The sequence below is a fragment of the Aphis gossypii genome, chromosome 3, assembly GCF_020184175.1.
Source record: "Aphis gossypii isolate Hap1 chromosome 3, ASM2018417v2, whole genome shotgun sequence".
NCBI classification, from domain to species: Eukaryota; Metazoa; Arthropoda; class Insecta; order Hemiptera; family Aphididae; genus Aphis; species Aphis gossypii.
Genome location: NC_065532.1, coordinates 42,418,698 through 42,432,882, shown reverse-complemented (window position 1 = coordinate 42,432,882; position 14,185 = coordinate 42,418,698). Strand labels below are relative to the sequence as shown.

General features: G+C 34.1%; 1 protein-coding gene across 1 annotated transcript; it reads left to right on the top strand.

The window, feature by feature from the left end:
• Positions 1-5,441: 5,441 nt before the first annotated feature.
• Positions 5,442-8,216, top strand: LOC126551372 (uncharacterized). Its single transcript, XM_050204488.1, has 4 exons — positions 5,442-5,775; positions 5,899-5,941; positions 6,689-6,822; positions 7,132-8,216. The coding sequence occupies exons 1-4, from the start codon at positions 5,632-5,634 to the stop codon at positions 7,828-7,830; spliced, it is 1,020 nt and encodes a 339-aa protein (XP_050060445.1). The 5' UTR covers positions 5,442-5,631; the 3' UTR covers positions 7,831-8,216.
• The last annotated feature ends 5,969 nt before the right edge of the window (positions 8,217-14,185 follow it).

The window sequence follows — 14,185 nt, the reverse complement described above, 5'->3', positions numbered from 1 at the left end:
TATGATTTTATGTAAAATGTGTTTCGAAAAACTAATTTAATACCAATTTGAATATTTTATTTAAAGCAGATAGCGTACACTTGTTTTCAATAGTTAATATCATTGCTAATTATTAATTATGTATATAGAACGTAGGAGGTTACGTGGGTTTTATGATTAGTTCAGAGCGGGAAAATTTTTAAGTGGATTTTTAACCTATCCCTGTATATAGGTTTATTTACATTAACATTATCAAGTTTGTATAACGTACCTACAAAGAAATTTAGGAAATATTCTCCACTCTCCGCTGTAAATCGTGTACCTAATATAATATAATATTATCATCGCTCGACTGTAAACTTTTTTAGAGTTTTTTTGAACCGACGGTGAACATCGTATGGATAGGTTGGTCGTACAACTAACGTACTATGTAAGTAGGTACGCGTACAGCAGATTGTAAAATTACAAAATAGGACTCATAGTGTATATATTGGCATACAGCCATATCGGTATGCTTACCTAGTCGACTATAGTCCCAAAACAAATAATACGAACGATGTATAAATAAGTTCGTATACAACCGTATACATTATGTCCGAAGGATGATTTTATAATTATTTTCCAAACGCGTTGCCGAAAGTCAAATATCGTACTGGCGTTATGTTTGACAACAATTAATTATATCGCCATATCGGTTAAATATTGTCGCAGTAAAACCAATACCTATACATATTACATATAGGTAGGTACCTAAGTATTGAAAGTATACCGAGCTGGGTACGGATATAATATTATTATTATATATTACTAGCTATATTATTATATTATTATTATATTACTTAAAATAATACACTTATTAAATAATAGTCAGTATAATAAATTGTTTAATTAACTTTCTAGGTATACCATCACGTCTTCATATTATTACTATATCTCCTCTAGCGCTCCCAGTGATAACTATAGCGTCTATTATATTTTTGTGCAGAGCTTTAACTTGCAATCTTGGTTCCTTTCTAATCCAAATTTTTCATACAGTTCATCATTGAGGTACACCTCAATAAATACCAAAAATAATTGTCCGGCTGCCACCAGCTCACATTCGACAATCATATTAATTAGTTTTTATTAATTTGTAAGAATTTAAACAATTTTAGATAAGAATTAGAAATAACCGTACATAAACTGGGGTGCGTAAATGAAGACGCATTAATCTCTAAATAAAAAGGAAAGTGTACTTTACCAATAATCAACGCAAAGCCGAACCTATGCGTAGGGTATTTTGCGGCTTCGTGTTATCATGTTTTTATACATAATAATTAGCTGTAATAATAAAGTGATAAATGTGTTAACATATAAATCAGGTTGTTATAGCAACCATTTATAAACAAAAATTATAAACAAAATTTCCATCGTAAATCTCAAAATTCCCGTTTGAGCAACCCTTTAAATTCAAAATTTCGAAAAATCCTTTCTTAGCGGATGCCTACGCCATAATAGCTATCTGTTTGCCAAATTTCAGTCCAATCCGTCCAATGATTTGAGCTGTGCGTTGATAGCAGTCAATCAGCTTACTGTTTTATATACCTATACAGAACTAGCTGACCCGACACGGCGTTCCCCGTGTGTTACTTTCTTTTTTTGCATTTTCGTATGTTGTGTGTTAGTTTTTAATTTAATTGTATTGATAGTGCTAATATAACGTCGAATTCACAATTTAATTTTATGTTTGTGCGGGTGTTTTAATTGTTATAGCACTATTAGCTTCATTGGAAACATACATTTATAGGCCGTGAATATTATTATAATGTATCTATATTTTTATCTTTAATTTTATCTAAATAATATTATAATATCTATAATGACTATAATTGTTTTAGTTTTGTTTTTCTAGAATTATTATATACACGTCTTTTTCATCTTTCTTTATTTTTATTTTTTTTATATTTGGCCGGTCGGCACGACAACGCGAGAAGCGGCCGCCGTGATTCCAGATTTCAATATAATTTTTTATTAAAAATGTTTCACGTTTCCTTTAATAACTTAATTTCTAACTGTACGGTTTTTATGATTTTTACAAAAGGATCATATGCATGATTTTCCTCATGTTTTGCAATTTACTAGGTATAAATTGATTCAGTAGATAATTAATTATCTTATCTGACAAAAAACACCGAAATTTACCCGGTTTTAATGGGAAACTCCTGCTTAGAGATAGGTAATATACACTGTCGTGCAGCCGCTTTTATTTTTTTTACTTAGATCGCGCCACGATCGTGCTGGATATTTTTTTTTATTATTATTAGCACCTACTTATTTACTACATTGGTTGTTCTTCCACTTGCGGCAAGAATGACTAAATGTAAATGTATCAATACATAAATCAGGTTGTTATAGTAACAATTTTATAAACAAAAATTATAAACGTAAAATTCCATCGTAAATCACAAAATCCCCAATTAAGCAACCCTTTAAAATGCGAATTTTAAAAAATCCTTTCTTAGTGCGCCGCTATACATTGCTTAAGGAACTTCTGTACAAAATTTGAAGTCTCTATACCCAGCGGTTTGGTCTGGACGTTGATGAGTGAATCGGAGCGTTCTCCTATATGTATATAAATAATATAATATGATATTATATATCTTTTTCACGTCGCTTTTCAAACAGTTTTCCCAGTGACTTCGTACTAGTTAGTTAACTATACAAAAAATTGAACCTATTTTAGCTGCCTCTTTTTTTTTAGTCTCTTGAAAGTCATTTTTAACAACTGATTTATAATTTATACATACTCAAAAATACGAAATAAAAAGAACAATTATTTGTATAAAACAATATATTTTAACAAGTATTAAATATATAATAATACGTCATAATACACCTATAATATTATATAATATAACAACAAAACACGTATGAAAAATATATACGAAAAACGAATAATTCTCACACGACACTGATAAATAAAATAATGGCATCTAAAAAACCCGTCATCGATAACGCCGTCGCGTTCGCACAGTTATTCGAAACCATTATTGCATACGTTAACTACAACAACAACAACACAACAACAACAACAACAACAACAAACAAACTGCGGACGAGATGTTACCAAAAATCCACTCGTACGTCGAAAACGACGATGGCGTCTCACAGAACCGATGGCCTTAAAAGAGGTCGTCTACAAAGTGGCGTTATTGGTGCGGTGATGGTCGTCCGCGATCGCGTTCCATGTGTCGCTCCAGCACCGGCGATCAGAACCGTTTCAGCGCCTGTCGACCGAGAGACTTGCGACGTTCCAGAGCCGGCGCTGGAAACGACGACAGCGATGCCGCAAGCTCGATCAGTCGTACTCGTCGAGACGTTAAGACCCGCACGCAGAGGGCGGTTCGCGGGAGCGTCGAGCTTGCCGCTTTGCAAACGATTCCGCCCCGACCGGTACGACGACGGCGCGCGTCGGTACCATCACTATATATAGTCATACTCGTCGCCGTCTTTGTCTTCGTTCCACGCGACACGAAACCAGCCTCGACCGAGCTCGCGAAGACCGCGAATCCTCCGTCGTCGCGCGCCGGTGGCCAAGAGAACGCGCTCGAGCACCGTCCGTGCCTTTGCCCTGCGTCGCCGTGCCAGAGGTCTTCGGCAGTGGGGGCTGGAACGATGGTAGTTTCTGCTCGAACGCCGTCTCGAGCACAAGCGCAAAGCGGCACGCTTGACGCTCTTCCACCCGACCGCGAACCGTCCTCCGCGCGGTCTTAACGTCTCGACGAGTACGACTGATCTATAGCTCAACACCGCTGCCGTCGTTTCCAGCGCCGGCTCTGGAACGTCGCAATAGTCTCGCGGTAGCTCGATCGACAAGCACTGCAACGGTTCTGATCGCCGGTGCTGGAGCGACACATGGAATGCGATCGCGGACGACCGTCATCGCCACCGATAGCACTTTGTAGACGTCCTCTTTTACGGCCGTCAGTCCGGCGACGCCACCATATTGTTCTCGGCGTACGAGTCGATTTTGCGGAACATCTCGTCCAAAGTGTGTAAATCTTTAGCGTTGTTGTTGTTGTTGTTATAGGTAATGTATACGCAAGAATGGTATCGAATAACTGTGCGAACGCGACAGCGTTATCCGCGATGACGGGTTTTTCAGATGCCATTTTATTTATTAGTGTCGTGTGAAAATATTTGTAAAAATGAAAATGAATGTACAAATTAAACGGGCGGGTCAGACTTAAAAATGCAACCGAATTCAAACGACACTTCGTCCGACTCCGTGGCCGAAAATATTGAAAATTTCCAAAATGACAGGTATAACGTTGTTTGTATTACTAGCCAGCTATACCTATTAGGTACGGGTTTATCATTCTAATCAGCCAACATCAGGATTTTGCGAACCCGTTCATTTTTCCAAACACCTTTATTACAATAATAATTGATAATATATTATATATTAAAATCTACTTAAACACTATAATATATACATATACATAGGTAAAATGTTGGGTATATAATATATATAATATACCTATTGTGTTATTGAGAAATATAAAATATTACACTATTTTGTAAATTATTACGTAAATATATAAGTACGTATAGACGAGAAAACTGTAAAATTTGAAATAGTATCTATATGATGACGACTTGGGGATTCAGCCCCAACGCGTCTTCCGGTCCTTCCCATCATACCCGCCCGCGCATAGATGTATAATACGCAACTATAACGACAATAATATTATACGTGGTGTACATCCTGTTGATATCGGTACATCATATTAATATTATAATAGCATCGTTGTAGCAAGGACACGTCATATGTACGCAAAATGTAGACGATACGTATTGCTCACATACTATGTAGGAATAGTGAGTAGTAGGCGACTTTTGCAGTTTCGCACACATTTGTCAGAGGAAATGATTACGTGTCGTAGGAACGTGGTACGGCGAATATATAATACGCGCAGACTTGTGATCTATCCGTATAAGACATTTAAACAAGCGTCAATAATAATATAATTTTATATTGTACGAAAACGTGCAAAATAAAAATTGAACTATTTTAATCGGGATAATATTCCATTTGGACGTAGCAAAAAAAAAAAACACGCTGTTGCATACCAATCTTAGCCCCGCTGTGATGACTGAAATACTAAATTATAATTTATTTCAGTGCATATACTCGAATGATACGAAAACGCATTAATTTATGCCAATTACTACGAAAAATATATATGTATTGTATTAAAATATTAAACGGACAATAATTCTTAATTCAAGATATTTAATATTATGAATAAAACTAAAAGCTGTATAATATACATTATACAGTGTATATAACAATATAATTTATATCCATCCTGCAAATATATATATTATATGTATTCTGTTCTAACGAGTTGTGTATTTACACAAAATTAAATTTAAAATCGTTCATGTGATAGTTTAAAAAAAAAATATATTTCCATTACAAAATTATAAACATCTGTTATCGTTGCTATGGGCTGCAACTACATACTTAGAAATAAACATGATATGAATGCTTTCGCGTGCCGGTCAAAAAATATGTCATTCCTCATTCAACTTTCAACAGTGTAACAGCTACCTTTAGCATCAGAAATACAGAAATTACGTTATAATATATTTTGATTTATAATCATTATGTCATATCCTTTAAAAATTATGGATATTCCGAATTGTCTACCATTCTTTTTTGTTCACGACCGAACTATGTTCGGAATGAAAATGATGAGAAAAGAAAGAACAAATGGACACATGGTATATGACTACTATCCATTAAAAAAGGTGCGTATCTAATTATTCTATCATTGAATTAATCAACTTTAATAGCTTTATTTTAATATATTTATTTTAAGAAATTGAATTATCTTTAATAATGACGTATGCATTTGTATTTTTCATGTAAAGGAAGATGCTGACAACAAAGTTAAAGAACAAATAGAAAAAAACGGTAATGTTCATTTAATATATTATTTAACAGTAAAACATCGTCGTCAATAGAAAAAATACACATTTTAGATCCTGAACGAAGTGATGAATGTATTAATTTTACAATGATTTATGTATTTATTATTTTTTTTTGTGTGTGTCTGACGTCTGTGCACGGTATAATTAGTCGAAATAATGCTTCAATTTCAAAATTCGGGGGTGGTTTCCGATGGCAAAGTGAATATTCTTGGTGAATTATACAGGTTAAAAGTAAAAATGTTCCAACAGTTTCAATAAAATCGAAAAAAAACAAAAAAAAAGTGACGGACAAACGGGAATTTTTATACAAAATCAGTTTTTGACCAACTCGATTTTTTTATATAATTGTAACTCATAAACTAATCACTGTAAATACTTCAAATTTTCACCACATGTTTATATTAGCGTTATCTATATACACGATTAAATTTTCAAAATACTTTGACTTATTGGAGCTAGATATTTAAAGATAAATGAAATTTAAAAAAAAAATTCTTTGAAGTGTTAATAAAAAAATGTTGGGTTCCCAAAAAAACTTTTAAAAACATTTGATACAAAGTTCCTCATAAGTTAGTCTTATGGTGATTTAAAAATTATATATATATATGCACCTTTTTTTTTTTTATCAACATTTTAAATTCAAATATTGACAAAAATTTGTTAAAATCATGGATATTTGCAAATTATTTTGTAGGTATAATTCATAATAATTTTAAACTTTAAATTTTAGAATTTCCAGTATTTCCACCGGGTCCGCCCACAATATACGTCCGAAAAAACTTGAAAAAAAAATTCGTGTTCAAATCGGTATCATATAACGAACAAACAGGATATTTTACTTTTGTGTATTACCCAATGGACATGGTGCGTACCTAATAAATCTATCATTAAATTAATCGACTTTAATAGCTTTATATTAATATATTTATTGAATATTATATATCATTTTAGTTTATCATTCTAATTGGCAAACATCAGGATTTTGCGAACCCGTTCATTTTTCCAAACACCTTTATTACAATTAATAATAATATATTATGTACCTATAACCTAACTAAAAGCTGTATAATATACAGTGTATATAACAATATAATTTATATCCATCCTGCAAACATATATATTAAGTTATAATTAGTTTACTTGATTTTACATTTACATATTATAAACATGCAGAACATTACATCCGAAAACGACGAGAACGACAAGACTCTGCAGTCTTCGTCCCCATCGACGGCCTCGACTTCCGAACCAATAATGAAACCGCAAGACGGACAAACAGAAAAAGTCTCGACTTGTGAAAATTTATCGACTGTAAAACGACCTTACGGGTCAATGCCAAATTTAACGGCGTCTATAACAACCGATGATGACACTGCAGCCGCGGTCCAAGCGCCGACTGCTGTTGCGGTACAGCAAGTTTCCGCAGAACCGCCCGAGTCAGAAAACTACTCCGAACCGCAAATGGGGCAAAACATCGGGTTGGTGAACGCGGCAGTGATGGTGTCACCAACAGCTGCCGCTGAAGAAGACGTGATCCGATCACCGTCGGTCACGTCCGATCGGAAGGTTTCTGAAGGACCAAAACACGACGGATCGGGCGAACTGCAGGATGCCAAGACGAGCCGAGACGTCGCCGTTCGTCTGCCGGGGAGATTATGGTATTCAATGCCAAACATAGCGATCCATGATACGGATAAAGTTTTTTACGAGACTACCGAAATCGATTGCATTGCACCGACGCCAGTTTCCCGTGATTCGTTGGCAACTGCGACAGAGCCCGCAGACGAGATTACGCCGGTAAAAATCAAACGTCGCTCGATGTGGAAGCGGGCGAGGAAATTAGTTCGTCGCGTTTTTTGTTGCGCTGCGTGATGTGTGACTTTATAAAATTAAGTCGCTTTTTTTTGCCCGGGCTAATCTAAACCTTCCGACGGAAGTTCCTTGCGACACGTTGAAGGTAGTGCCGGCTAAACGACGGTCATTATGGAAACTGACAAAAAGATTTGTCCGTCTTATGTTTTGTTGCGGTTTGTAATAGTAGTTCACAATTTTCGTGACTGCTTGTAAAGATTTTCGGTATATGTCTAATTATTACCAAATATAAGTAGATACCTGATTTTTTAAAATTTAATTCAATCGTGCAGTTGCAACGACGGGTTCTTATATTCTTATACAGATACCGATAATCGTATTTGTTTATATAAAATGTATATGTTGTTGTTATGTTATATTTAATAAATTGGTTTTTGTTTATGATATATATTATATTTATTAATCAACGCCAACACGTAATAATCGTAAAATTAATCTGTGTGCGGCTTGTGAAAATTGTGACTTTATCGTACTTATAGATATTTTCGTTTTACGAATCAATTGTATCAATATAATGGTTAAGGGGAAATTAATTTTGCTATAATATACATAATAATGAAAATAACAGAATAATAATAATAATAACAGAATAATGAGGATGTGGTATGGCCATGACGTATGTTTGGCCACAGCGACTGATTATAGTATTGTCGTTATGCAGTCAGTCGTTGCTAGTTCTCGAATGGCCCGGATGGGTGACCACTGACTTATACTGAGAATAACCCGTAGAATGATGTGCGGCATAGAACTGAACTAGCCAGGTTTCGAGTTGTACAGGTTGGAAGCTTAAATCCGGACACGATAAAGCATCTCCGGAGCTCTAAAGTATTTTAAGGAGAGCATAAAAAAATGATTTTCTATACGACGTGAAGAACGAGAAAAATAAGGTAAATAAAAAAGGTAAATAAGGTAAATTATACGGCATAGGGCGTATTCGCAATAAGTCATATCATCACATTCTATTGATTTAGGCCCCGAAATAATTTCATACACTTTTAATTAATTCAAATAGGTATAATTTATTTTGTCTTATAAATTATATAAAATAAAAAAATAATAAAAACATAAAATCATATAAATCGTATTTAACTCATAAAGATTGCTTTCATATTATTATTATATTTTAATAATATTACTTGCGATCGTATAAACGAAAACGACGATGACGTTTTATTATTATATGAATTTCTTTTCGATTGTGTACGCTATACCTTTTACTCGGGTGAATATTAACATATATACAATGTTGACGAGCCGAACGGGGAATACATATTATATATTATACTATGGTCGTACAACTATAAAAATATTAAATTATATAGTCCGTATGCTGTGTACGTTTATACGTAATAATTTAACGAATATTGTATTACATTATGAGCAACGTCGATCGAAGACAGCGAAAATAATTTTTTACAGGTACCTGTATAGATAAAAATGTTAATATTTACCCAAAATAACATATAGGTATATATGTGTATAGTTACTTAGCTTTTTATCTATACGTTTTCGTTTTTATTTTTAGCCAATACAATGAGCAATAACATAAAATAATAAATTCTGTAATTGATTAAATATGATCATAATTTTATTATCACTTTATTGAATTTCTCAATGCATATTACAATAATGGACCAAAAAATCATCGATTTATCGAGTCAAAACACTATTTTACAATATTTTTCGTGTTATTATTTTTCTATTTACATATTATACACTTTTATTTCTAACCGTAAACATTTGTGTTTGCAGTCTAGACGAATAATAACGCGTATTTTTAAGTAAATCTCGGATATGCATGTGTGTTACAATATTATATTTGCATGGTTATTGATTTTAAAATATGTAATATGTATTTTATGTTATACTACGTACGGATTTGTCCGCTTTCGCTTACCTAAAGTTTATCAACAACTCCCCTACAAGGGAATATAAGGGTGCAGGAGTATAGAGTAGAGTGTTATATATATATATATTAATATAGCGTAGCTTTATATGGGGAGGAAAGTCCTTAGGGTGAATTCGGTTTAATAATGCGCCAAATTCTGGATGAGTACATTGAACAACCATGGTTGTAGGCAGCGGCCTGAAAGGACCGAGCGACACGTGTACGGAAAGTATAATATTATAACGGCCAATGCACGTAACGTAATCCTATATTTAAAAACAATTTGCAACTGAATTGTTAAGTTTCGTATTTTTTGGCCTATAAGTACACAATGTTGCAATCAGAATTTTAAGGGTGGTATAAAAATATTTTATTAGCCTTCGTCGATAAAACATGTTGATACATGTGACTTAGTCCCTTCGTTGAAAATTATCATCTTTAATTTGAGTTACAACTACTTCATTTCTTTCTTATATATTATACATTGACTTTATAGACATCTAGGATTACACTTAAGGCTCTACTGCATAGACGGAGAATCTATGACACGTGCAATCTTTTTTTTAACACGTGCAAGGCGTAACTTTCCGAAAAAAAAAAAGATCATCAAATTAGTTGAAATGTGGAAAAAATAAATTTCAACCAACATTTTTAATTTCAAATACACTAGGTATGTAAAAAACCATCTCTGTTCTATATTTTCATAGGAAGCGGTGAGATGTAACTCTAGGTTCGTGGAATCCTGAAATCGCCAAATCGATTTTAGACGATGCGGCCGACACACAGAAATTGTTATTAAAAATTTATGAAGGAACGACAGGCTATTGGTGACATGCGCAACATCATTTGCAACATTTACGTTCAACACTGAATCCCGTATTACGTGCTGACCCATATTTTTATAGAAATACCTACATGTGTCCTACATATTTTATTAACAAGAGCACTCCGGCAACGTCGACGAATCGTTTGAAATAGTCAGGATAGCCAAATGTTCAAAGATATAAATGAGGTCTTCAAAAGATCGATTCAAAAAGGTTTCACAATTTATAAGATACAATTGAAAACAATCACAAATCAAAAAATTGCCTACCATATATATAGGTGTGCTAATATATTATAATTTGTAAGCAGTGGAATTTAAAGCAGTTTTGAATGATTTGATACATGATATACTGATACTGTATACATAATATAAAATATTATATATACTAAAAACAACTAGAACTATGAGAACTTAAATTTAAGCGACCTGCTCAAATATTTTGTTTTTACATCGTTGATTAAGTGACGAAATAATAATGATACCTAATATATAATAATATTATCATGTTTTATTACGTTAAAAATACGGGAAAACGTATCTAATTACTTTTTTCTCAAATATCACCTCCGAACGTTGTGTAGCGACGGCTATTGATTTTACACTACTATCTGCAATTTATAATAACATGCAGTTTAGTATCTTCTCAAAACGTTCGTCGAATTTTTTTTAGATACAAATATACGATCGTGCTATAATGTATAAATTAATAATTCGTACCCGTTTTTATTTCAAAAAAAAAAAAAAGAAAAAAATCGCTGTAGCAGAGAAAAAACGACCGGTTGAGGTCGATGTGCAGATTTTACTTTCGATTAGACTCGAAACCGCACGCAACTCTATGGGGTCGCTGCAGTAAATGATGTCCTATAATCGTACCGGTCGTTCGAAATTCGATTAGAACGTATATTATTATATATTATATTGTGCTGTATTAGTGATGCGTATTTGTGAGAATTTCTCATGTATATACTTATACGAAACGACGACTACAAGATATAATAATTGGACAAACGGGTTTTCGCGCGTATTTGCACTATAAGCTAAACGTGATATAGTGTTTATGTATTGTATTTAGTATTAACATCTGCTGCTGCTGCTGCAGAGTGCAGGTTATAGTTGTACACGTCGAATACTGGGTTAGGGCTAGGTTAAATCGTCTGTCTGGGCGGTATTTTATCGGGTCGAAGTTTATAGGTACGTGCACACAACATAATATACTATAATACATATGTATTATACATACGGTGCGATCGTTTGACTTAACATAATATTCAGAAAAACCAATTACGTATTTTGAAAAATATTGATTATAGCTGCAAGTCATAAAAATAAACTACTCGTTCAAAATTTGACTTTTATACGTCAAAGTATACTATGTAGATGTTTAAAAATATTAGATAAATAGTTTAAAGTACCTACTTACAATTAATATATTTGAAATTTGAATCACTCGAAAAAAAAAATATTGAGAAACGTATTTTCCGAAGTGTTATTATAGTTTTTGAAATATTGAGTGTTTTCTCATCACCCGGTATACTCATTAGTTATTAGTTATTACCTATGTATATTATATTATACCAATTATATACTCTCCAATCGATCATAACACTTAACATAATGTGGACGATTCTACTGGGAACTGACGATATTACATACATTTTAATATCTGGTTATTGATCCTACTTATATTGTTCCTATATGATATTTATTTGTATCGATATCGTTACAGTACATTTATGTGTGAACTGTGAGTACTTGTATTGCCTATAACGGCCTTGTTAATTATTGGTGTCACCGTGTCAGTCGCATTGTTGTTTTTGAAATTATTAACGAAACACTAATGTTAAGTGTTAATATGACGTATTCGATTGCCATCGCTATGTATCCTTTCGCGGGAGAAGATACGCAGCATGACGTATAATATAATGAACACATTTTGTCGATGATCGTAATTATGTTGTCGAATAGAGACTTTGAGAACCAAATTGATAAAGTGTCAATTTATTTTATTATACTGCTTTAATTGTCAGCTACTGTCATACGATTAGGTACAATAATTGTGCGCAAATAAATATAAATAAATAAATAAAACATGATATTATTGTTCATTACCATAATAACAAATAACATAATATCAATAAATCGATTAATGCGGGATGTGGAGGTAGAACCCTGTATACGACAATGTAGTAGTCGTATTAGAAATTTTAATCACCCCCTCCACCGGCCACCGGGTCGAGCTTCGGTTACGCAAACTGTTATATTAGCGTAAAAATCGCTCGAGTGGTTCTGTTCATGTACGTCATAATATATAATATCTGCATGTATGTGCGTGATGGGTAGTGTCATTTTGGATTGCGTTTTGGATTAATTAGGTGCTTCAAAATATTATTTCATATTATGTAATAATTTGCGTGAGCGTACAATTTCGTCGTGTACCTACGTGAACGTCGTTGCAGAACACCCGAGATCACTCTTTTCGAGAAAACATAGAAATGCATACTACAAACGCCCAATCGGTATTGTACAATCATTTTCATACGATACTATATACCTGCAGATCGATGTGGCTCATGAGTCGTAGTGGTGGTTTCCGTTCGAGGCCGATTTTCGAGAACAAATGCTGCTGCAACAACGCTATGTATATGCCGCGAACTGATAACTGATTATCAAACATAAAATATAATAATATTGATAAGTGTACGACCTGTATTATATGTTATCTCGTGAGTGACATCAATCCAATATTATCATCGACGCGATCGAATCGGCGTAATGGACGCGTGTTCGATGTAAAACGAGTGCAGTTGCATTGCAGACGTCGTACGCGGTAAAGCCGCATCTCACGAATAATAATAATAATTGTAACGTACCTACCCGTTAAAAAAAAAAAAAAACTAATTTATACTCAACTTCGAAATTTGCTGAAATATCCTAAATAATAAGTACTGTCGATTGCGAGTTGATTTTAAAAATAAATACTCATTACAGTTTTTCCTTTTTCTCGTCCTTGTATATTTTATAGATTATCCAGATAAAAAAGACCCGATAACACTGACATGATATAATGATCGCCCGTTTGTTTTTAGCGATAAACCCGGCGTGGCGGAATATTTTTATCCGCCGTCGATAATGCGTCCAAATATGACAACCGGCCGTGGGAATTTTATTTCATGACATTATTAGCCGTTGGGCAACCGATTTCGTTACCTACGCCCGAGAATAATATTGTTCTACGCCTAATTAGATTGTTTTAAACCGTTTGTGTTTTATTATATATGGCTACGGAATAAAGCAAAAAAAAAACCAGTCGCCTGTATAAAGTATAATAATATGATAAAAGCAGACGATATGTACAAAAAAAAAAAAATTCCCGAATCGTGCAGAAATATTAGGAAAAACGATGCTTGCCGTTCGTCGAATTTTTTTCGCCGGCGCCCGTAATCCGCAGTGGAACTATGAGGCTGCGGAAAAACTGCATCACAACCCCCCCGCCGTTCAATTGCTTTCCCGCGCCGTCGAATTCACGTTTTTCCGACGCGTCTCTGAAAGGTTCTCGGATCGTCATAGCAACGATGCGCGACGCCACCGTCGGTCGTGCTGCGCCGTCGCGATAAGGGTCGGCGTTGCCGGCGTCCGTGCGT